At 35.5% G+C, this 26,136-nt stretch overlaps 5 protein-coding genes across 5 annotated transcripts; 1 reads left to right on the forward strand and 4 right to left on the reverse strand.

The window, feature by feature from the left end:
• Positions 482–4,734, reverse strand: LOC105159363 (la-related protein 1B). Its single transcript, XM_011076403.2, has 7 exons — positions 3,936–4,734; positions 2,948–3,476; positions 2,722–2,875; positions 2,517–2,607; positions 1,704–1,775; positions 1,115–1,435; positions 482–1,028 (listed from the first exon to the last, which is right to left on the reverse strand). The coding sequence occupies exons 1-6, from the start codon at positions 4,389–4,391 to the stop codon at positions 1,145–1,147; spliced, it is 1,593 nt and encodes a 530-aa protein (XP_011074705.1). The 5' UTR covers positions 4,392–4,734; the 3' UTR covers positions 482–1,028; positions 1,115–1,144.
• LOC105159587 (UPF0496 protein At1g20180-like) lies at positions 7,177–8,776 on the forward strand. The gene is made up of 2 exons (XM_011076699.2): positions 7,177–7,385; positions 7,577–8,776. Exons 1-2 carry the CDS (start codon positions 7,319–7,321, stop codon positions 8,674–8,676), a joined length of 1,167 nt encoding a protein of 388 aa, XP_011075001.1. The 5' UTR covers positions 7,177–7,318; the 3' UTR covers positions 8,677–8,776.
• Positions 9,421–10,906, reverse strand: LOC105159364 (peroxidase 64). Its single transcript, XM_011076405.2, has 4 exons — positions 10,663–10,906; positions 10,372–10,560; positions 10,123–10,285; positions 9,421–9,971 (listed from the first exon to the last, which is right to left on the reverse strand). Exons 1-4 carry the CDS (start codon positions 10,870–10,872, stop codon positions 9,574–9,576), a joined length of 960 nt encoding a protein of 319 aa, XP_011074707.1. The 5' UTR covers positions 10,873–10,906; the 3' UTR covers positions 9,421–9,573.
• LOC105159365 (expansin-A11) lies at positions 12,698–14,140 on the reverse strand. Its single transcript, XM_011076406.2, is given in 4 exon segments — positions 12,698–13,388; positions 13,552–13,648; positions 13,651–13,824; positions 13,923–14,140. Coding segments are annotated over 4 exon segments (726 nt in total). The 5' UTR covers positions 14,071–14,140; the 3' UTR covers positions 12,698–13,081.
• On the reverse strand, positions 16,160–18,701 carry LOC105159366 (FAD-dependent urate hydroxylase-like). Its single transcript, XM_011076407.2, has 6 exons — positions 18,313–18,701; positions 18,085–18,231; positions 17,914–17,982; positions 17,255–17,420; positions 16,931–17,162; positions 16,160–16,849 (listed from the first exon to the last, which is right to left on the reverse strand). The coding sequence occupies exons 1-6, from the start codon at positions 18,684–18,686 to the stop codon at positions 16,305–16,307; spliced, it is 1,533 nt and encodes a 510-aa protein (XP_011074709.2). The 5' UTR covers positions 18,687–18,701; the 3' UTR covers positions 16,160–16,304.

Genomic DNA, 26,136 nt, shown 5'->3' on the forward strand with positions numbered 1-26,136 from the left:
GCCCTCTTCAACACAAATTCAAACTCTCCCAATTGTGGATTAACAATTGCAATGCACAAAAATAGAATCGGCAAAATGATTATACAAGGTATGCAGGTCATTTATAATAATTATAAAATATTGTGTATTACTTCATAAATAAATGATTAGATAGCACAAATTCAGACACAAGTTTACCTTCTTTCTTTAATGAACTTCGCTGCCAAACTCCCTTAAGAAACAATATATTAAGGGATGTGGCAAAATATCTTATTGATATTTTTTAAGGAGCTTATAAGCTCAATCAAACACCTTCTCTTAATATACTTTTTTATTCCAAACCCAATTTGGAATACCACCCCGGGGGGCCATCACCTACTCAGCTGAACCAATGGATACAAAACCAAGGTATACAATCCACATACAAACCAACGCAACCTAAAAGGAAGATAATGCAAGACTATCAATCCAACCCAAGAAAATGCAATCAAGACCATATATATACGCTGCCCAAATCTTCATCCACATCCCAATGACAAAATAAGTTATCTTACACCAGAGCATCCAAGATGACATAAAAACATCTTCCTCAACAGTTAAATAACTGGATTTTAGATGCAAATTATGATATGCTTCTACATAGGAAGCAAATTGGAAGAGAGCAAAATGGTCAAAAGAATAAATATCCAAAAATGAGTGGGCACATATCATCATGATCCCATTCAAGAGGCCTTCAGAGTATCAACCAAAATCAAGCTGAGCCTGGTCTCATGTTGGGCACACACATCAACTTCAATTCATTTTCTTTTCAAAATGCCCTATATACTGAGGAAAGTTCACCTTAAAATATTTCTCCTGGATGCATCCAAGAATCAAGTACTGAACCATTAGTGACAAAAAAAAAAAAAAAAAAAAAACGCTACCCACGTAGCAATTAAAGGCCAGTTTGGTGAGATGAACTGTCTGTCAGCTCTGGTATTCTTTTCGGGTTCCATCTGCTTCTTGAGTTTGATAAGTTACACGTGCTCTTTTCTTTACTCTCCTCTTGGCTGCGCACAGAAATATAGTACAGGTCAGTACAGAGAAAGACTTACATCTTCGACATTTGAATAACTATAAAAGCAAGTGAACCAACCTTGATGTGCAGATCTTCACAGAGTAAATTTCATACACTGACTGCACGGGCTTCTTCTGCAGTAGCATCCTCTCCATTAGCCAACACCGACTGGCTAGTCGACTCCTCTGGAAAAGACCTACCAGTATCTGTGTGACCTTCCATTGTGGCCTTGTTGCCATTTGCATTAGTCATTGAATCATCCAGTGAAACCTCCTGTAAGGAGGTTGCCAGTACATTTTCAGGGGCTGCCCTCGGAGTGTGAGGGCCAGAATCAAGACTAGGCCGAGCAGAGGAATGCAGCCATTTACTCCACTCGTTACGCCTCCTCACCTTGTCACCCTACAAGAAGCAAGAAAAGTGATGCAAATATGCTGCCATGAATTCTTTCAGTTATCAGCTATGAGCTATCAACAGAAGAGCTAGAAGCAAACATGGACTTTTCCTAGACAACACAGCCAAATGTTGCAGAAAATAGAATACCTCAACGCAGTAAATTAGAACATCAATTTCAGTAACATTTTTGTAGAAGTTTGGAGTGCCAAAGAAGGTAAGCGTAATCAGTTGAAGATAACATTAATAGTTCAGAGTGAAGAACTGATATGCTAACCTGTACTTCCACAACTGTAGAATATCTCAAGGACTCCAAAATTACTGGGATATCCTTCGTCAATTGCTGAACCTGAAAAGGCAGACAACAAAGCAACCTTGATCTGTGCATTGAATATCACTAGTATGAAATAGCAAGTGCATAACTGTTGGTGACATAAATGCAAATCTAACAGCCAGTATGTGGAACATAGTTCCCAAATCTCAGAAGGATCAGCGTTCAACCACCTTCATTCATCCAATTCTCACGAGCAAAGGAACTTTAAAACAAGAGTAAAGGTGATTAACACACAAAGAGCACAAGTCAGTGCAACAAAAAGCTCTATGCAGGGTAACATGGAAATGCTTCACAAAAGAATCTAAAGAAAGTTATCTCTCATCCATTGTGCTGCACAAATAAGAACACATTAGAAGTGCAAAAGAGAGAAGCAGCCAATGCAACAAAACTCGAAGCGGGGTCAGGCAGTTGTATAATATCTACAATGTGCTTCTGTATTTGGACAGATGTGTAATAATGGATTGTTATTTAGTAATGTTATTCCTTTTTCAGGCCGCCTTGTAGCTCATTCACGTGACACATTGAAGTCTACTTTCAATCTTGGCAGATAATGAACAGTTAAAAGTGGCCAAGATTTTACTTCATCCTAGAGCAAGACCACCAAATCGGCTCTAAAACAAAACTCAGATAGTCATTAAAACCTATGCTGAGTTAAATATGTGCAACAGACATTATAGAAGATCTGAATCATCTCTTCGGATGACATACAGGTCAGATAACAAGTACCACACAAGAGTATAACCAGCAATCACTTACTCGCCGAAAGGAGGCTATTAAAGTAATGGGGACCCAGCCATGCTCATCCATCTTTGATCTCAAAAAGTTATCTTTCACCAAATTATCATCACTGGAACACCACAAATACTTGCTTCAGCATAACTTCTCCAGGAAAGGCACAGAAAGAGCAAGAATAGAAAGTGCCAACATTGATTAGATCATAAGAATGTCACTCAAAAATTACCTGAAGTAGAAGTCTATTTGTTTAACAATCAAATTTGTTAAAGGATTTTCATTAGCAGGAGGAAAGAGCATGGGAGGCGGTGGAGGAACGAGCGGCATAGGCCTTAAAGACTCTGGAGGCATTGCTGGAACATAGAATAAAGTAGCAGCCATATCTGAAAGTTAAGAGCGTTTGTTAGAAAGTCAAATAGTCATATCATAGCAAAATATGAATTCAGTAGACTTACCAAACCCCATTTGTCCAGGAAACACTCTCACAGGTGGAGGTGCCATAAAGGGGGCTGCTCCAGGAGGCAGTGGAGCTGGCATATATCCAATGGGTGGCGGTACATACTGGGGTGGATGATGAACATCTCTACGATCTTGATCGCGCCTGCCTCCATGGTTATTGTGGTATTGTCCATCTCCACGAGGACGGGGCCCATAACCACCCCTTCTAGAATTATTCCTCTGAGAAGAATGGTCATTGCCAGTATGTGACTGGGAACCGCCAGCTCCTCCAACCGGTCTTCCACCTCTCACAGAAGTATCCAGCACAGCAGGAACCATCCCAAAAGGCACTTCAAAAACAGGAAATGGTGGGGGCATTGGGAGAGATGGCTGATTATAATTATTCTGAGATGGACCAGTCGATGAAGAGCTACCGCCACTACGGTTCCTTGACCTTGGCCTAGTAGGCATTGGATTGTTTATAGTAGAATTAGCATGAGCATTACTATTAGTTGGTCGCTGAGGAGGATGAGATATTATGGGAGCCTGTAAAACCAAACAAAAATAAACTTATTACAGCTGCTTCTTCAATTAATGATAACAACTCTGCAAGCCTTACTATCAGTACAAAGATGTAAAACAGAGGTAAGCCTGTAAACATGTATAGGTCCCTATTAAAAGCATGACAAACCAATGAAGGAAAAAAGAAATACTCAAATTTTGTTAATCTTTAATGATTAGAAACACTTATGTAATACAAGAAAGAACTACTTGTCAAGGATTACGAATAATAGAAACGGTAGCTTAAATTGTATTATTCGGACCTATATGTACCAAAAAGGATCACGTTCACTGAAAAACTTGTATCTTTTAACCAATAAATAACAAATTTAATAGCAATGCAGACATATAGAATTACAAATAAACATAGTAGGATACAAGGCTAGACAAGAAATCATCATGTAAGTAAAAGAGATCAGTTATGTATTCTATATATATCTTGACCTGAGATGGAGAGGCTGATCCATCAGAAATAGGTCTGGAGGTATCCAAAGACGATCTCGGGATGGGTCGGGTTGTTTCAGAGAGGGCGGGCCAGGAAACAGCCCCACCCATAACAGAAGCGGGCTCAACGACGCCGTTCAACGGCCTGTTCCAAGCGGGCCTCCTCGGGCGACCAGCATTGTTATCGCCGTTAACATCAGAGCTCTCGGGCTGGGGTTCGGAGCCTGAACTCTCAATCAAAGAGTTATCCAAAGCAGAAGTCTGCTCCGGCGGCGGAGACAAAGAAGACCCAGGAGGGGCTGAGGCAGCAGCTGTCGGAGAGGAGTTTTGCTCGGAATCTCCGCGAACAACGGAAGCCCAGGGAGATGGCAGGCTCCGCCGCCGGGACTGGGGACTGGTAGAGCCGCCGCCGTTGGAGGCGACGTCAGCGGGGGGCGGCGAGTTATCCGTCACCATTCTTAGGAGAAAAACCAAAAATCAATAGCAAAGAAAACACCCAGGCAAGGAAAATATTCTGTATATGAAAAAGTAATAAATGTGGTTTGGCGAGAGCAGCGATAGATATAGATTGAAATAGAAAAAATCCAAGGAATGTGAGAAAGCGTTGATCGGAGAAGAAATTAGGGTTTCGGCCGTCAACTGCAGCGATCACAACACAACACAACCCTTTTGCTCTTTTTTCCTTTTTCCTTGTTTCTCTCTCTAAAATAGTAGTATATGTATGTATTTGTAGAGAGTGTGTTATGAGTATTGAAAGAGAGAGCGGTGGCTGCCTCTCTAACTCTATACCGCTGTGTGTGTCAACACCAAATTCCCTACCCTTACGTATTATATACCATTATAATTATTTGTTATGCCCATTTTAACCTTCCACATACACATACACATTTTCAGTTGAATTTTGGACTTTCTAATACTCCCTTCAAATTGAAACTCTTCTCATTCCCAAATAAAAACATAGTCCAACTACAACTACAATTAAGGAAATAAAATCTCACCTTCAACTACTACCTTTTTTTTAGTTTCTTTTTTTTTTTTTACTTCTCTTTCTTAAAAATATATGCAATTATACCAACTCTATTTTATTGACGTGTATTGACAATACGTCGATGGATGAAATTTCGACTTCACATATATAACTTTAATACATTGACATTTTTATCTTTCTATTTACATTTTTTTTCTCCAATCAAGAACGAGTCTTGAAATTTTATAAGTACCCTTTTAAAATTAATCACAATCTAATAAATATACTCCTATAATAGACTGTCACGATAGAAAATGATCATTAATTTTAAATTATGTTTGTAATAATGACAAAATTCAAAAACATTATTGTAATTTACCTTAGTTCTTTAGTGGGCAACACATTGATTTGGGGTTCAAGATCTATAGTTTTAGGTTCGAATATTGGGTGGGTACATACATAAAAATATAAATGTGATAGTTCATTTTTCTTATGATATAATTTGGTTAGCACTTCATGTCTAAAAATAATTCCATATATATTTGTTCCTTTTTTTTTCTTTTTACTAAAAAATATTTGAATAGTTTTAATTCTGATCACTATTATAGATTAGAAAATACCATTAAAATCATAGCTTATAGGATAGTTACAAATTACGCACCATATATATTTGTTCCGATTATTTTCGAGTCATAGCTGATAAAAATGAATGTAAATGTACTTTAATGCTAATTGTTCTTTAACTTGAAGTAGGGTAATTTAGAGAAAATAAAATTTTATTCCGGAACATTTTTAGAAAAAGGGAAAAATTTGAATAAATGAATTGCTTAAAAAATCGGCAGCATAATCAGTTCTTGAAAATAGTGATTTTGTTTCCTAACTAATATATATGTTAAGTAATAATTAACATACAACTACTTTATTGTGTTAAAAATTAGTGAAACGAATCCATAATAAAATCGACAGACCGTTCATCCGTTCATTCAATCTCTAATATTAATGATTTTTGTCTTTCAAATCTTTTACGTTGAAATTTGTATTTGGATTTATGTATAAGGATTTCAAATCTATAAATAACAGATTCACTACATATATATTTTTGTATTTTAAATGATTTGAAATTTTTAATGTGCATTAGACATATAAAATAATAATAATAATAATTGTATAAAAGGCATAGGAATGCAGACTTTTGAGTGTGACAATGTTGACAAGTTGAACGCCCAAATGTTGCATTGCTGGAGGACCCTCTTTGACGGTGGGTGATGTGCGCTGTGCGTTTCAGTGCATTAAATAATTACCCCTTATTCAGTAAATAACTTGTACCTTAGGAAAAAAAGGAGTCAACTTTCATTTAAATTTAAAATTCTTACCAAAAATTAATTCAAGTTACTACATTTCATGCATTGCCATAATATCAAACTATATATATATATTACTATAGTGGGAGTTGAGTATTCGGGATAATTTGAATTTGAATCTACACGAGAGTGATGTCAATTCAACTAATTATGACAATTTATTATATATTTTTTTTATGATTAGTCTATATATTTGATGTAAATATTAATCCACCATGACTATGTTCCCCGTGTGGTCGGAAACTCACCCATCAAGTTTATTGAATTTTGTACAACGTTTTTAGTTATAATGAAATTTACATTAAAAATCTATCTATATATATATATATATTTGTTAGCTACCCAAAATTTTAAGTCCAATTTGGAGTCCGTGTATAGTTTTTTAGTATAACCTACGTAATAGGCCCATTCCAGGAAATTGATTGGGAAATTGATGCTGTTTTTCAGTTTCCTAAGATTTGTTCAAACGAGAATAGGTGGACTGAAACGGAGAAAATGTAGGATGAAACAAAAATAAGTGATGAGAATAGAAGAGATAGTGTAACACACACACGACACACACACACACACACGACACGCGGCAACCTGACATAAAACACCGTCACATAAATTAACAAACGTATAGGCCAAGAGAGAAGAGGAATTGAAATTCATTTGCCAAACACTGTAAATTAATTTACTCGATCAAACCAATTAATGGGCGCCTAATTGAACCCTTATCTCCAGTAATTAATTACTCACCTCTGGGGTTAATTAATTATATAAACTGATTCTCATTTAAATTACACGTAGAGAATTATAACGTGTAAGGAACGGCTAATGTGTGTGATGATAAACCAAACTCGTCATGAGGCGTGTAATATATATAGTACATATATATATATATATATTTATAAAAGCTGCCACTCTTTAATTTTCTTGTTCTGCTATACTTCAAGTTTTGTGCCTTCCCAGATGAAACTAACGTCAAAACTTATATATACTGAATAGTTCTACTTCGGGTGGGGTATTATTAAGCTTAATTTCGATCCTCCTCTTCGTTAATTTTGAGAATTATGTACTCTCATATCAGAAGAACGCTGTGCTCCAAGCTCATGATCAAATCGCCCTTGCCAAAACAAGGTCTGTCTGTTTGCAAATATCTGTCAATTAATTATCATAATTAATTCATTTTTGCGTTCATGGATCTTGTGTAGATTATAATAATTATAAGTTTTTGTCGGATTTGGGGTTTATGTTGTTTGTGTAATGCATGGATTTGATCCAGTTTCAATTCTTTTTACATGTAGATCTTTTGATGTTTTGATGATCAGGTAGACATGGAAAAGAAGATGCTGTGAATAGCTTAATGAGGAAGCCGAACGTGAATGAGGAGTACAAGGAAGCCTTTAGGACAAAGTCATACATAGAAATATGCAACAAAGTCCAAGACCAACTTGAATTGAGATCATTAACGTCGGGTGATCTTGATCTTGATCATGATGATGAAGAAGGACGACAGTATCTCCATCTCTCCGAGTATTTGCTCCAGCCCCACCAAGAAACCCTAACTTCCATGTTTGATCACACCTCGAATCACCACCAATTTCTCCTCAACTACTTCAAGATTAGCCTAGAAGCAACCAAAATATGCGAATCCCTCCTCACAAACGTCCATCAAGCACGCAACGGTTACCGTGCCATAAAGACCGTGACGAAATTGATTAAACGAGTACCTGATTGTGGAAATCGGACTCACAACCATTACCACAGAGTGTACAAAACCCTTGCTTCCTTTGCCCGACGTGGGAACCCCTTTTCAACAATGGCCCTAGAGAAATTCCTCGAGTTACACGATAAGCACGTAAATTTACTCCAAGAATTAACATCGCAACATAGGAAGACAAAGAGGAGAACAAAATTCATTAGGCTCATCAAGAGGGGTATGACAAGTTTTATAGTCATGGCTTGTGGTGCATTAGTCGTTGCATTGTTGGTTCTTGCTATGCATATTGCTACAGTGGGCTTGGTGGCTGCACCTGGATTGGCGATCATATGCGCTTTAGGCCTCTTCATGATGAAGAAAACGAGACGGGACGAACGAGAATGGAGCGTTGCACGGCTGGATGAGGTGGTGGAGCAGCTGGATATGGCAGCAAGAGGGGTGTACATCATGATGAATGATTTCAACACGATGAGTCGGCTGGTGAGGAGGTTACATGATGAGATGGAGCACAGGAAATTTGTGGCGGAGATTTGTGTGAGGAAAGGGAAGAATAAGATGTTGAAGGAAGTAATTGAGAGGGAATTTCAAATGCATGAGTGTTGCTTCTTGGAGCAGCTGGAGGAGCTGGAGAAGCAGATATACTTGTGTTTTCTTGACATAAATAGATCCACAAGGCTGCTTGTAAGAAAAATGGTTGAGTGGTACTAAGTCGCTTGTTGGTGTTTGACGCTTTTGCAAAAGCTGGTTTTTTTATTATTTATATATCTTGGAAAATTGAAATTGATTAGAATGAAGATCAATATTTTTTAGCCTGAACTTGACATATATTGATTATGTGGTAACATCAGAATTTTATTTTTAAGTTAATTAGGCAGTTGTATGAATTGTTAATGTTAATTATTCATAAGCATGATTAACAATAATATCACAAATATATTAAGAGTTACTTACACTTAGACCCTATAGAAAATGTGAAATTACACTTGCCTCCAAAAAAATTCCAAAATTATACTTATAACTCATCCAAAAATTCATTGTTTATAACCTCCTTTCGTTATGGTTTACACGAAAAATACTAAAGTTAGCAAAAAATTACTTAAATTCTTTTACTCCTTATTTAATATTTTCATGTAATAATTTTCTACACCTCACTCCATATATATATATATATATATTTTATATTTATCCCCTTACAAATACAAATATACATGTGAATGTTAGATGAGGGACAAAATTTAAAATTTATGTAATTTTTTTGTTGATATTAGTATTTTTCTTCCAACTCCTAATGAAAGAAGGTCAGTTGTAAATAGAGAATTTTTGAAAAGGGTATAAGTATAACTTTAAAGAAAAAATTCAAAAAATACATAATTTCATTTTTTTAAGGAGGTTTAAGTATAATTACCCTTAAATAAATTAAAATTCAAAATACATTATTTTGTTTTCACCATGCTTTAACATCTCTATTTTTACATCATAAAAATTACGAACTCCAGAAATTTCCACCCTTTTTTCTCTCAAACGCTATTAAACACTCAACCAAAAACCCCAAAGAATAGAATGAAAAACACAAACAACCACCAATCTTGATAAAAAAAAAAATGATCAATTAACGACTCCACAATCTAGTCTAACTTCAGTCCCACCACCAGAAATGCTGCTCATCTTGATCATAGAGTTCACAAATGCCTCAAAGAACACATTTTCAGAGCCTGCAAATTTCTTGACCAATGCCTTAGTTCTGGAATTAGTGAGCAGGGCCTGATCAGAGGAGAAAATGCTCTTTCCTTGGAGTAGCAATTTGTAGTATGCATTGTCAAACACTGTGGGGGTAGAATCCAAATTGGCACCAGCATTCTTGGCCTTGTTGTTCACAGGGCAAACCTGCCTTAGCTTGCCTGCAAACGATTGGTCCATCGACGGGTCGACATCTGTTACTTTGTTGAAGTTGTGGATTCTGTTCTGGAAGGATGAACAATGGGAGAAACCAAGTGTATGCCCTCCTGCATACAAATCCTTGGTTAATTTCCTATGTATTGTATGTGATGATTTTAAAATAAGTTCCCTTTGAAGTTTCAAGATCAGCTAAGAATCTTTATGCATGTAAAGTGAAGAAATACATAGCTTGATAAGGTTCAGATAGTTGATAATAACCTGAAAGTGCCACTAAATCATCCAAAGAAAGGCCTCTTTGGGAGAAGCTCTGCTTCAACTGAGATATATTGAAGGTGGGGACAGGCAACTTTCTTGTGTCAATAGCCTTTGAAATTCGTCCATCTTTCCTACCTTTTGGCACATCCCAAGTGGGACCTCCAGACTAACACATACATCAAGTTTCAGACCAATCAAACACATATAAACAAACTCTACTGATTAAGTTAGTTTGTAAGTTTAATTTCTTACGAGTACAACAGCATCCCTTGCAGCAAGGGCTAAGATGTCGGCACAAGAGACCACACCAGGGCACTTCTTCTCCAGTTGCTTCTTTGCTTGATCAATGACATAGAGTGCATGCAATGAAATGTTTGGAGGCCCATCCTTTTCAGCTTTGTTCTTGCCCTTGGAATTTAGCAGCACGGAAGCATCACAACCCTTCAATGACAATCACAAATCGTCAAGCCAATGTTAGCATATTGAGGAAGAGTGCACTGGAAAGAAATACAGGGTAATGTATGAAGAATTTGTTTAGCATACTCTGATGAAGCAGTCATGGAAATGTGTCCTGAGTAGGGCTGCTGGAACTGTTTTGTCATTCATCGTGGCTTTACGCATAACGTTTGTGACGATGGAGTCGGCTGTAGGGCATGTTTGGTGATAGTAGTTTACACTCAGTGCATCAGTAGAGCTCAGGTGTGATGAATAAACAAGAAAGATTGTAACAAAGAAAAGAAAGATGGCTGCCATGGTATTAGCATGCACAGTCAATGAGGGTTGAACAAGTCCTAAAGGGTATTTGAAGGAGATCATCCAACCACCCCCACCATCCCCACCCCCCGGGGGGTGGGGGTGGCATGTTTGGTGGCTAGAACCACTTTGAAGAATTCCCATATTAAGATACAGCCATGAGCATTGTTAGTCTTCTTTGCTCAGCAAGTCATTTTGCTTCAAGTATGAAATAATATTCCATTTGGCTACGAATTCTTGCAGAAATGTGGAGAGAACCAGAAATAAAATTATTTATATGTAGTTGGTAGCAACTGCAATTTTCACAAAAAAAAGATAAGTATGATTAAGCTATACTTCATAACTAATTCATTTGGAGGGTTCAAATTGATTCATATCAAATCTACCGGAGAAACTGAGGCTAAAAGGGTAATTACCTCTTTTGTTCTAGGCCTGTAAAATACTATAATTGATCAGGTACCCTACTCATGAATCATCTAAAATAAGATTATGCTAATAAAGGGGAAACTATTGGTGGATAGGTTCAACAAATAAAAGGGACATGTCTTTGATAAGGTTATGTGTGATTTTGTTAAAAAAAAAAGTTTATTAATAATGATGCTTACAATTTGATTATTGCCCAAATATTATTCGTATTGGTTTTGTATGACCATCAAGATTTTTGTCTTGAAAATGCACCTTTCTAGGCTGGAGGGCTTTGAAACTTATAAACAACTCAAGCTCTCATCTGCATATGATGTTAGACGTCCGCCTACGTTATTAGCCCCCAAAAAGAAACTTGAAATGTGTTTTTGTCCTGAAAATGAACCTTCTCAGGGAGGAAAAATATCAGAGCTTATAAGTCAGTTAAGTACTTTATCTGCCATCTATATTGAAAATCTACCTACATCATTACCCCCAAAAAAATGGCTTGAAAATGTATATGACCTCGTTCCTAAAACAAGCCCCAAACTGCTCTATCAATACTCAAGTTTTCCTTACTCTTGTTTGTATCTAAATCACACAAAAGATTGAACAATAAAGCGGAAACAAAATGATCTTTTTCATTATATTAAATAAAAAGCTTAGGAATAAAGGATATATTATATGCTCAATTTAGTTTGTATCATTTGCTTCCTTTCCACATTTTCAACCGTCGATTACTCATCATTCTGTTAGGAAATGGATCGGGTCAAGATGGACAACAGCGGAATATGAAGGCGATAAAAGACACACGAATTTGTTAACCCAGTTTGGATATAAATCCTACGTTTGGGGGCGATACCAAGCCAGGAGAAAACACTCAAAGAGGAGGAAAATTGAGGTAATACAACACACACACACACACTAGTATGTAAGTCTTCACCACACGTGAAAGACAACACTCACTCTCGTCTCAACTCTTTCTTTTATCTCTCGATTACACAGAGAACTTATATATTTTTCTCTCTACTCTACTCTACGAAACAATGTTAATAAGAGTAGTATTTATAGCCATGACTTATCCTTTTCCAACTCAACTTGGGATTTCTAAGTTGAATCGGGTTATCCTTCTCCAACTCAACTTGGGATTTCTAAGTTGAATCGGGTTATCCTTCTCCAACTCAACTTAGGATTTCTAAGTTGAATCGGTCATCCTTGACTTCTTCAAATCAATCTTCATAATTTAACACATTCGGTTATGTGATTCATTTAATGAATTATTGCCAATTTCTTTACAAGCCCAAGTCTTAGGCCTAATAAATATTTATGAAGCAATTACGGCTTGGGCCTAGGACTGTGAACTAGCCTCTGCCCATTTTGGGTCAAACTCTAAAGCATTTTCATAACCATGAAGCCCAAAAAGTGATCGAAAATTTAAAACAAAAAATACATATGTATGTCTTTCTCATACTATGATTACAAGAATTGCATGCAACAATAGAAAACAAGCAATACAAAGCTTCGTGCTACCGTACTTCTTATTTCGGGTATGAATGTATATTTAAATATAATTGAAATTGGAAAACAAAGACGACTAAATACAAAGTGCCCACCAATTTCCCTTCTAGTTTAAGGCTCGAGTTCATCGGTCCGTTCCCATCGCGAACAAAATAAAACAACAACAAAGTACAATTCGTGTAGCGCAAAATAACGTTGGCGGGCTGCTTTTGGTAAAATAGTAAGCACGCCGCGGCCGGCAAAATACCAAAGCCCAAAACCACCAAGAACTCGAGGGCCCATATTTAGCTCAGAATTGGATTGGGCTCGAATACGTCTGTCCGAAAGCCCAATTAGATGGGACAACGTTTGAGAACGTTTTTGTAACGCCGTCAGTTGTTGTGACCATGAAGGAGATTGATTGGCCATTGAGGTAAGCATTGGACTGCCAATTTGCACCCCAATTTCTGGACATAGCCATCCACCCCGTTTTTGAGCCCTTGATTTGGACTGATCTAATGGATCCAGCATTTCCCACGTTGCTGATCATCACTAGCTCAAAGTAGTCCCTACCGTTGATCGTGAATCTGACTCCACCGTGCTTCTTGCAAGGAACCCTGCACCGTAACCATGGGAATATCAACTATTAAACTTTACACAATATAAAGGGTGGAAAAAAATAAAACAAAACATTCATACCCTTGTGTTAGTAATAAAAAAGTGAACTGACAAAATTATCCTTTTTTCATTAATATAACATATAGAAATAATTTAGCAAACCTTTGGTAGAGGACGGGCACGATACCGCCTCTATAGATACCAATCTTCTCCCAAGCCGGTTGAGCCATGTCGAAATGCTGGCGGGGCGGGTTGCACCGGCGGTGATGGTTACGGACATGCCCTTCTTGCACCATTGAGGGTCAGCATTGTAATCACACATTATCTTGTAGCACTGCCCACATGATGCCCCGTCGTTGAACAATGCTGTGCTCAACGCTGCCGTTCTAGTACCGTACCCAGACGAATACAAGTTCCCATATCCACAAGCACCCCCTACCACAAAATGTAAAAAAATGATTCATGTCAAAAACTCGTTTCTTGATCAATTTAATAATCTTTTCAGGACATAACTGTAAGAAGATTAAACTTACCCATTGTGCCGGAAGCATCGCTGCCTCCGTAGAATGTGGCATGAGCTTGAGTCCATCCGGACGGCGAGATGGCATCAGCGTTCATCATAAGACAACATAATCCGACTATGATCACAAGAGGGAGAACACAATTTCGAGACATTTTCATTTGTTGTTTTTTGTTTTGAGGATGAGAGAATTGTTGGTAGTTATGTGGGACTTTATTGCAAAAGTGAAGAGGAATGTGTAGGGAGTTAAATAGGTAGAAGAAGAAGGTGGTCACATGTGACAGAGCAGCATTTAAAAATTGAATTATCTCTGAGAAATCTGAATCTCATTCAATTATTCCCACGTTCTCTTCCCATTCCCACATGGATCTACCCACAGAGGAGCCGTGAACACATCAAATTTCCACACCTCTAATCCAATTATTCAGTTTTCCTGTATATATTTCTTTAAAGCCACTACCTGTCCCTATATGTATGAAAAAAACACATAGTAAAACGAGACAGTTACATCACACATCTTTTTAAGGTTTCCCCATATTATAAAAACGTTTTCTATCTCGAGAGATTGTGCTAATACTGACTGTAGTCGCGTTTTAAGTTACAAATTCTGTTTGGATATCCGATTTTTTTAGAAGAATCATAGTTTTATAAATAATTATTTAAAAAAGAAAAAAGAAAAAGAACATTAAGTTGGCATGTGCTTTATTTGACCACATGTGGGACAGCCCCATATTCTCATGTGCAGCGCACATGCGTTTGGACATTATACGATGACGTGTTGTTATCGTCTCTGCCGCAAGCAGTTTTTACAGTTGGCTGTAATTAATGCAATGTGTGTTAGAACAACAGTTCATTTGCATTATTGAAGTGTGTTACTTTTGTTGTTAAGACCCATCAGATGTTTTCTTTAACACACTAATCCAGAAGTCGGTTTATTCCTGTTTAGATCTTCTCCATGAGACCTAGCATTTGCTGGAAACACAATTCAAGATCAATTTCTATTGGAATAATTTAACGTCAATTATAGTAAAATCTCAACTAACAACTATATATAATTAGGGTGTTTGTAAGAATTATGAAATTACAATTTTACTCCCTTGCCAAAATAGTTGGATTCGCAATCGCTGAATTTGAATGTCATGATGGGACGAGCTAAACTATGTCCAAATTTAAAAGGTGTAATATATTTTGCACTTGTGAGTTATGCATTTTGTTTTATTTATATTCCTAAAGTGCGAAAGGTAACAAAAACATCATTGACAAAATAATTTGAAGACAAAAATTCCCTTCTTACTTACCTCTATACTTTTCTATTTTACTTCCTAAAATATGTTTTATTAAAATATCTCCCCCGAACTACTTTTAGTAATTTAAAATTTTATCGAACACAAAAATATTTATAAGCTCAATATATGCAAATATATTTTACAAAGTAAACAAATTATATTTTGAAAAGTATATGTAAATATGTGATTCTATACCCAGTATAAAAATTATAAATTTTGATCAATGTATATTTTAAATAAAAAATTTATAATATCTCAAATTATATTTAGTAGAATGATTGTAATAGAGATATTTTAGGGGTGTAAATAATAAGGCATTTTCTTCATAAAAAAATTAATGTATATCATGAGGGGCCATTTTATTACGTTTATAGTATCACTAATAATCAATAAATTTATTTTCTTTTCTAAGTTTTCTAGCCACAAGCATAATTTCTTCTAGTTTACATTAAGAACCAAATTAGTCCACAATTAGGTAATTGGTTGATGAACCACATAGAGGTGAAGTGATTTTATCAACTGGCATAGGAAAAGAAGCTTTCTTTCATTGATGAACTTTGGCATGTGAAGATGGCAGCATTTAAGTCAAGGGCATGAGGTCATGGCAGAGATTATTACCATAATTTATGAAGCAGATTGCAGAAGCAAAAACTGAGAACCGAATGCCAATGATTGGAATTATGAGTTAGGTGAAAATGTTATTAGTTATCACCTTATAAAAGGTAAAGTGGACTAAACATCCAAAGACCCTCTTTTGGTAGATTTCATACATTTCTGCAATAATGTTGCATAGTTGTTCAAAGGATAGTCCAAGTGGGAATTTTGACAGCTAGTTATTCAGTATAGACAGCAGAACATGATTCTTAGGGAATGGGAATTATCATGTGCATTGTAGACAAGGATTACTAATTATTTAGAATATAGAACAGAATTTCATTGGGAAAAACAAAAAGCAACCAGGAGATGAATAAAACGCATTATGTGGGCTTGGTATCTCAAATAAAATTTCATCAACTGTCAAAATACTAACATTTTTACCAAAAAAACCTACTTTTTCGGTAACTTATTAAGCATTGAGACTCAAATTTGTCGCTTCAGCGTTAACCGTTTCAAGAAACGATTAACTCCCCACAGTCAAAGTCAGCCATCCTCTCAAAAATACCAACAAGAAACTGAAACAGCAAGTTTTTCCTCAAGAACCTTATTACTTTGCTATCACTCTCTTGTATCAGGCCAACAACATATGCCGTGCTGATGAGACTGAAACTTCTCCATCTCCGCTCTTTTGAGTACTTCTCCAGACCCTTTTCCATCCTTACATAGTCTTCATCTTTTTCTTTGTCGTTGCAAGTTTGTTTTCTCAACAATGCTTCGGCCAGACATCTGGCAAGAATGATGCTGTCTTCTAAAGCTGAGCACCCTCCTTGACCTATATCCAGTGTCATGGGATGTAGGGCGTCACCAGCTACACAAACATTGTTTTTGACAATGTTTCCCTGCAAAATGTTCCATGGTTGTCTGAATTTTAGAGGAGCGCAGGAGATGCAGTCTAGCCCAGTTCTCTCCACGATATCCGATACATGTTTTGGTGCATCCCAGATATTGCTCATCACAAATTGCTTCATTTTCAGGGGATCTTGCTCATTTTCATCATCTGTGGCAAACATCAAGGAGTGATTCCCCCTTATATACACTACAAACATTTTATCCTAAAAGGAAATAACCATGGACCTACATGTGAAGAGTGACGGAGTGAAGGTGCAAAACCAGTATATGCTCTTTTGGTCACAGGGTATAAAACCATAACGCACACCTCCACCAAAGTAGGCATGGAACTTTGGCTCAAAGCCATGGCCATCCATGTACTCAACAAATCCTCTGATTGCCGATCGCCCAGCATTAACTGGATTCTGAAGCCCCAGCCATTTTGCCACCACTGAATTGACTCCATCACATCCAATCAACACCTTTAATTCAGAGCAGAACAAGACTTGTTAACTGAAAAACTCAAGAATCCACTCACCATTACTTCATTAGTATTGTTGACAAAAGAATTTACCTTAGCTCTAACATCAGTACCATCCGCAAGGTGCAGCAATTTGAGGCGACCTGATTCAACAATAGAAATAATCCTGGAAGAATACCTGATGGTTCCTTGTGGCAGTTCTCTCTCTAAATTTTCTAGCAAGTCTTTTCTTTTCACACAACGGCTTTCAAACATGTCACTGCATATCAAGCAGTGCTGATAACTGATAAGTGACATCCTAAAACCTTTTTCGAATAAATATTTCTAGCATCATTATAAAAACGGATGCTTATAGGCATAATCATATTGGTTCTTGGAATCCTATGCAGTCGTGAAGAACACTCTAGCTTGGTAGCAAAACCCTGCTCAAGCTTATAGAATCTGCAAACATTATCGTCTTATATATAACTGTTTTTCTTTAATGTACTAAGAGTGTTGTATTTACTTCTATTTATTTATTGTTCTCATCTTTTGGTCAGTCAAGTTCTATGAAATTCAAGTGGAATGATCATTATAATATTTAAGTCTGATTAAGACACAAGCACTGACTAATCAAGTTCTAATCCAGAGTCCAATTAAAGTTCTAGGTATACTATCTGTACGACAGCACTGGTACTAAATAAAACTTCACCAAAACATGAAGACATGAGTCCTACAAAAGAAAATCACGATTTCAACAACAATCCACTTACAATTTGAGGTCTGCATCACCACCTTGCTGCTGACTACGCAGGCTGGGATTCCGGGAACAGGCTTCAATACTAACAACAGAAATCAGTAAGAGCCGGTAAGCAGTGCTGATTTCACGAAAACCAACGGCAGAATTTCAGTATTACGGAGAGAGAGCAGAATACATGACATACCCTTGCATTCGGAGAGATCTGGCTCTGAGGGAGTCGCCAATACCAAGCGCATCAAGCGCTCTCCAGGCATTAGTCCACATGGTAAGCGCAAACCCAGTAATTCTGAGACCGTCTGATGATTCCAGAACCAGACTCCGAATTCCCAATCTGCGAAATCATTGAAATGATGCATCAAACGACGGCGAGAGTAAACAGGGTGGTTAACAGTACACTTGCATATGGTGATACCTGTGAAGTCCAAGAGCTGTAGAGAGTCCAGCTATGCCCGCACCCACTATAACAATGTCTTCATGGATTTCGGACTCCATTCGTCCAAGGAAAAGAGCAGTTAACGAGAGTGATTGGATGGGGAAGAGGTGTGGGATTGGATTGGGATTGGGAGGTAGGATGAAGAAGTGGCTGTGTTTTAAAGGTGGAAAAGGTGGGACATCTGTTTTGACTTCACTGGCGATTAGGCAATCAATGATTTGAGTGGGAGTGGGGAAGAGAAGAGCCGCCTGCACTGCACTGCAGTGTGCTGCTGACTGCTGATCGTTAGCGCAGCACCCATTGTTGAACTTGGATAGCAAGCAAAGCCGCAAATCAAGTGACGTGGTACACATCTTTTCTATTATTTATAGGAAAAAATTCAAGGGCCATGCGATCTTGAAAATATTACAAAAAAAAATTTATGAAAAATTAAATATCAGTTATATGTCATATGACATAAAAAAAAATTGAAAAAACCCTCCTAGGCTAAAGGTTGTGATACAATTTTACTAGAAGTAGAGGTCTGAAAATTATATTTTTTCGTCAATTTTGCCATTCTTTCTCCCATTTTAAAGTTACATCCACATATATAATATAGATAATTTAAAATTTTAAAATAATATATAAATATTTTATTGATAACAAAATATTATTTTATATATAAATATAATTATATTTAATATTTTTAATATAATATTATTTTAAAAACATAGCCTTCCATCGCACCCTCACCCTTGGGCGACAGTGGCACCTAACAGCTAGGGCGACAACGCAATGAGCAACACCATCACCCTCGACCTCAGTCGCCCATGGGGGGCGACAACGTGCAAGCAGGGGATTTATAAATTATAACTATAATAATTATAATAATGTTATTTTTATTGTACATAACATAGGGATGATATTAATTCTACAAGAATTAATAGTAGTAGTTTAAGTGCTTTACTGATTATTTTTCTGTACTTGCTTGCATTCGAGGCAAAAATGAGGCGGCTTGGTATGGCAACTTGTGGGTGAAGGAATGGAATCATACTCCGATTGCTATGAAATTATTTTGTTTCAGACTGCATCAACAAGCTCTATTATAAGCCAACAGTCACGACAAATGACAACCCTCGAACACAAGATGAGCAGGCCATGAATGGTGCTTTCAGCTATGTCCTTCATTTTTGTTTTTCTTCACCAATTCAAAAGGAAAAGAACTTGGCGAAGTCGACTTGATTAATCGATGTTTACTTTGGCATCTCCAAAGGGAAAAGTGAATATTATATTATTTGTTTGATATATAAAATCCCATATTTAATGTTATTTAAAAGAGACATATAATTAATTTTTCTTGTTTAATAGTATTGTTTCAATTACTTTGTTCTTCATGTTAAAAGGTCAGTACTTGTGGTGCGAAATATAAAACGCCTTATTTCATCAAAGAAAAAAGAAAGAGAGTGGTTCTGGTTTTGCTTGTGATGAGTTAAAAGATTATGTTTTTAGGAGTTCTGAATTTTAATGTTTGATTATCAGTGCTTGAGGTACGACGAGTTGGATTGGGAAGGCTTAATTATGATTTATGAAATCAGGCAACATCTCTTGGAAGAAAATTTTCATTTCATTTTACAACAAACTAATCAAATTTATAGAGAAGGCCAAAGCTCCCTTGAACAAAGTATTTTAATTTACAACAATGTATCTTAACATTAGATAGCTGCATACGTCCTTCAACTCATCCCACGGAATGAAAAATTCTTCTCTTGTGTTGAGACATCTTCAACTTCAATTTAATATCAGCCTGAAAAAGATAAAAGGAAAAGAATGAGAAACATGCAACCCGTCTATACTCGAGTTGAGGGACTCTGAGTCTGTCATTGATTTGCCATGTGTGCTACTTAAATAACCTCGTCCTCCTAAGAGTTGTGCGGGACATCTAAGGTTTATGTAAGAAATTTAAACACTCCACTAAACACACCGGCTAAGATAATGTACTTTAACATCATTTAGAACCAAATGACAACCTACATATCGATCCATTTCTCTCTCTCCTCTTCTTCTATCTAAAAAAGTATTCTATGTTCCTATGCATTCCTTCTCTGTCAACTTCTCCCATGTCTGAAAATCCAAAAAGTTGGAAAACCATTGTGTTCTTTTTTTGTACACTTCAAAACCAAAAGTCTACTATAATTTCCATAAAAGCTCCACATTCTCACTATTTTAATTTGAAAAGAACAAGTATATAAATTTTTTAAGCCACCAAGAATACGATGGATGCAAAATAGTAAAGAATGCCTAATTGGAGAACAATTCTCCACCTTTCTGCAGATTTATTCCCAATTTATTCATTGAGTTGGGTTTTGTTTCAAGGTTTGCTTTTTAGAACTTTTCAATGTCATATATCTAAAATTTTGTACAAATTTTGCAGACCACCATATTTTGTCATGTTATTCACATCCGACTTTTGCAAGTGTATCATAATAAAATTTGTCGGAAAATCATTATTATACAAAACACAACTTAGTTTATTTGTGAACGTCATTAATAAAACATCAAATGCCAAAATATTGACGGTTGTCTACATGCCAATTTGATTCATTTATTTCCTGAATACATGTGCATTTGAATTGATAAATATGATAATTAAGACACACCTTTTTAAAAGTGCTCTCGACAACTTAAAAAACATTTAAATCATTAATCATCAAAACACGTGGAATTCATCAATTTATAGGGAAAAAGGTCCGGTGAAGAAAATTATAAAAACTATTTTGTTGAAAATTATAAAAACCATTTTGTTATCAAAGCAAAAATGAATTGGGCTTTTTTAGGAGTTCTGAAGCATTTATCTAAAAACATTCATCATAGGCTACTATCTGGATTAAAAAAAATTTGTGCACCACAAGGATGATTTGAGAAGAAAATAGTTGAAAAGAATATTAATTTATAAGCAACTTAATGCATGTGCAAGTGAAAAACTTGTTGAATTAGAAGAGAAAGAAAAAAGTGAAATACTTGTGGTAGGCACATGTTTTAGAAATGAAGGCATTTGATAAGAAAAACAAATTTGTTAATAAGTTCCTGAAAACAAAATCATAGTATTTCCAAGGTCTAAGATTATCTATTTGCCAAATCTGTGTTCCCAGAAAATCATTTCTCAAATTTGAGAATTATATAATATTGAACAAAGAGTTATCAAATCTCATTAAAAGAAAATAGAAGTGGCATGTAGACGACCGTCCTATATTTGGCATGATGTTCAATTATCAAAGTTCACAAATAAATAGTTTATGATTGTATAGTAAAGAATTTCTAACATATTTTTCTATGTTACACCTGCAAAAGTGAAGATGTCAAGAACATGACAACATGATTTTTTCTGCACATCCATACAAAATGATAAATAAACAACATCAAAAAATTCTAAAGCAAGCCCATGAAGAGAACCCCACAAAATGAATAAACCAAAAGTAAATCTTCAAAAAGTACGAAGTTATGTTCTTCATATTGGCATTCAACACTACACATGCATCCTTCGGATTCTTAGCAACATAAAAAATCCATATTCATGTTTCTTCCAAATTACAATAGTGATAACAAGGGCATTTCACAGAAACCACAGCAGGGCTTTAGGTTTTGAAGTTTACAAATTGTAAACACAATGGATTCAACATTTTTTGATTTTCAAATGTAGGAGAAGAACCAACAAGAGTAGAATGGAAAGGAACATGGATCACTTTTCAAATAGAAAAACAAATCGAGAGGAAACTATTGATACGGCGGTTGCCATTAGACTCTAAATGTTGTCAAAATGCATTATAGTAGCAACCAATGTGTGTTTTAGTCGAGTGCTTAAATTTTCTACTTAACCCTTTTGAATTCCACACAATTCATAAGAATCTGAGATTACTTTAGTTCGCACAAAATTGACAAACCAAAACCAGGCTCAGGCCCTCAATCTTCCAACAAACGAGTATAGATCTCCTACACTAAGTAAATAATTTGATACCATAAGTGCTTGTTATCTATATATCAAAATAAAATGGCTGTTATACATAGAACTGAAAAATGATTTCTCAAGTAAATTGATACCATTTTATAATTATATGCTATATGTGTTATGGACAAACAAAATCAGATATTGCCTCTATATCCTATAATATGGATTAAGACATAATTGTAAAAGAAACTAGGATATGAGAAAAGAACATAGATAATCATTGGGTGCGACTTAAACCTTAGCTCATAGAATACTCCAATTAAAGGGCATAACCGATATAGCAATGATACTTCATAAACAAGAAACTTTCTAGATCCAGGGGCATAAGAGACATAGCAAAAAATAGTTTATAACCAAGAAAGATGCAGACATAAGCAACAGTGCAAATTAAACAAAACTAAAGTTGATATGAACCAAGGACAACTAGTTCAGATAATTTGAGAAAATACCACTAACCTTTAACACAAAAAGAAAATCACTGTACCATTATAATCACAGATGTAAATATAATACTACAGGAGAGGTAGATATGTAACTATTATACATAAAACAGTCATAATTTGCTGAAATTTAACTTTCTTTCCTATCCCAATCCAGGGGATCAAAAATTCAAGCCAACCATACCATCAATTTCAATAAAGAGCAAGAGTCAAGTATTATGAATTCAGGTGAATATGCTTAGCATTAAGAATAAGAGAAAAATATAATTAAGATAAGAATATTAGTAACCTTGGCATACAATCAAACTGTCATCATCTTCATTCCTCCCAAAAGGATAGAAAGTAGTAAAATATGTCCTGCACTTTTGTGACAAAGCCACAATCACTATGCATATTTAATTCACAACAATTTGGTCACTGTAAACATTTCTTTAACCAAAGATGAAAAGTAACAGCGAAAGACACCAACATACAAACAGGAATGTGAAATGGAAAAATTGAACAGCAAAATGACAATGAACATTTTTTAAAAGGAATAAACAGTTGGAAGTTAAAATAAGATAGACAATGAAAAAAATCATATCCAAAATGATGTCTAGCACCAAAATCTTCAAAAACATGTCGCTTTTTTCTCTCTGCATCTAGAAAAATTCAACACACTTGAAACAAAAATTACAGATAAATTCATGGAAGTAAAACCTCTGGAACACAGGATTTAAAGATCAACCAAAATGGACAGAGCAATAGTCTTGTAGACAAAAGCACTGTAATAGTATCTCCACAAGTGAAAAAAACCATAAAGGGGAAAAAAACCAAGCCAGTAGACAAGAGAACCTATAAATTTATCAAACCACGAAACCATGCAACACAAAGAGTTCACATGTACAATAATTAATGTTTACTCTCTTCAAAATTCACTTATTTGCTAGTATACTATATCTATAATCGAACCCTAGAAAACAAAATTGAAAACAACAGATTGGGTTCAAATAATACCTCTTTGAATGCCAAGAACCAGGGAGTATAACCAATACGAAGCCTAACAATGGGGAATCTTCATGCAAAACTCCAAGATAAGAGGTGTTGAAAACTACAAAGTGACAAAAACTATTGAAGTTACACAAACAAATTGACAAAATGACGTCCAGAAATTATAACCCATACCAAATGCCTCATAAACATGCAACATTTCTATCTACATCAAGAAAAATTCAAAAATATTGGAAGGAAAATTAGGAACACAAACCTCCAGAATGCTTGAAGATCCAACCATAATGGACACCACAACAGTCTTGTCTGCAAAAGCACTACCTTAGTGGATTTTCCAAGATTCAAGCTGTCCTCAAGAAACAGAAGAAAAAAAAAACAAGAAAGAGAAAAAGAATCGATTAACTCCTCAAGAAAACATGAGAAAAAGAAAAATACAAGAAAGAACAAAAAGAACCGGGTAACTAATCATACCAAGAAACCATGCCACAAAATGAGTTCACATGTTCAGTAATCAAATTGTACTGCACCAAGATTCACTTGTTCCCTATATTATATCAAGAATCCAACCCTAATTCAAGAAAATTGAAAACAAGAAATTGCGTAGAAATACAATACCTCTTTAAACTCCAAGAAGAGAGGAATATAAGAAATGCAAAGCCTAACGATTGTGGAATATTCATGCACAACTTCAAGAAAAGAAGTGCTGAAAACCACAAGGATTTTGCATGCAATCAACAGATCATTTTTTAGAAACTCGACCCAACCCCTTCGACACACTTGAGAATTTCACCGCCCTTACAGTTTGGTTTTCTTCTATTCCTTGAAAATCTTGGCCCTTGGGTGGGGTTGATTTCCGATTGAAACAGACACTATGTGGAGAGAGGGAAAGAAGAAAAGGAAGAATAAATAGAGTGGAAGAAGAGACTCGTTATTAATCTCTCACAGTACGCGATCCTTTTTATATGTACTACAAAAAAGTGCTACTACAAAGGTGCGACTTCTACAGAAACTTCCCTCCTTTTTTTTTTTTTGAAAAACGCGACTCCAATAGAGAAATCCTCCAAACTCCCCTCGCCGAATTCGCCCGTCGTTGTAAGACCGCTCCTATTCTCTTTCCACTTTACATGGAATGTTTCTTTCTTTTTCTTTTTTGCATTATTGCTTGTGTTTTCGTCGCTTCATATTCTCAGAGTGCTTCATGTACAAATATTTTTAATTTTCAATGATTTCTTTTTTGTATTGTTACATGTAGAAAGAAATGAGTGATGTGGATAATCAATTGCTAGCAAAAATTAAGCAAGGAGGCTAGTTCTTTGTTGCAGTAAGTGGTATTTTTTTTTAGTATTCAAATTTTCTTTTTTTTTTTGAGTTATGGATCAGTTCAGTTGGATTTAGAAATAAAAAACAACTAAAGCCATGTTAGAACAAATAAAATATAATAGTTAAAAACGTTATTCACAATAAGAAATTTAAATAATAAATTTATAACGAGAATTATATCATAACACTTCTCAATCCAAAGGCAATTCACATCAGCGAGAGCGATCTCCATCGCCCATCACTACAATGGCGACAGCGCAATGAGCAACGCCGTCACCCTCGACCTCAGTCGCCCAGACGGGGGACGACAACGTGCAAGCAGGGGATTTATGAATTATAACTATAATAATTATAATAAATTTATTTTTATTATTATAATAATTATAATATTTTTATTTTTTATTACAAATAATTCTATTTTTCTAAATTTTAATCATTTATATAATATAATTCATCCAATATATCATCCAACTCATTTTCTAAAGCTACGTAAAACTGAAAAAACCACAAAAAATATTCAATATGTCATTTTTTCGGTTAACACTCAAAAATTCGGTCACCGAGGGACTAAATTTCATCAATTTCGAAAATGGATTTACAAAAACTTGAACATAATTATCAGACTAAAAAGTCAATATTGAGCATATTTAATGAACTAAAAAAGTAATTTTTTTATATGAAATTTTAATTTTATATATTATTGATATATTATAAGTATATTTTTTTTGCTTAAGTTGTCTAGAAGGGGCATTTTAGTCATTATTTCTAAAAGAAAATAGGCTCAGGTTGACTAGAGAGTGGTGTGAGTCTATACAGATTGTGCAAGGGCCTTCCGCAAGGCCTCTATAGAGATTGGCCTTCGTTTGGACCAATTGTGTCTTATAGAAATCACATTTAAATATAAAATATATTTAATTTGTCACCACTAATAAAAAAAAGTACCACTATTTTCATTGAATAAAAATAAATTAATTTAATACCACTAAAAATAAAAAATAAAATAACATAATCCAATCCGAAAATATCCTTCTTACCTATACAAAATTGCAAACCTACTCTTCCACTGCAAAA

This window comes from Sesamum indicum, linkage group LG3, assembly GCF_000512975.1.
Source record: "Sesamum indicum cultivar Zhongzhi No. 13 linkage group LG3, S_indicum_v1.0, whole genome shotgun sequence".
NCBI classification, from domain to species: Eukaryota; Viridiplantae; Streptophyta; class Magnoliopsida; order Lamiales; family Pedaliaceae; genus Sesamum; species Sesamum indicum.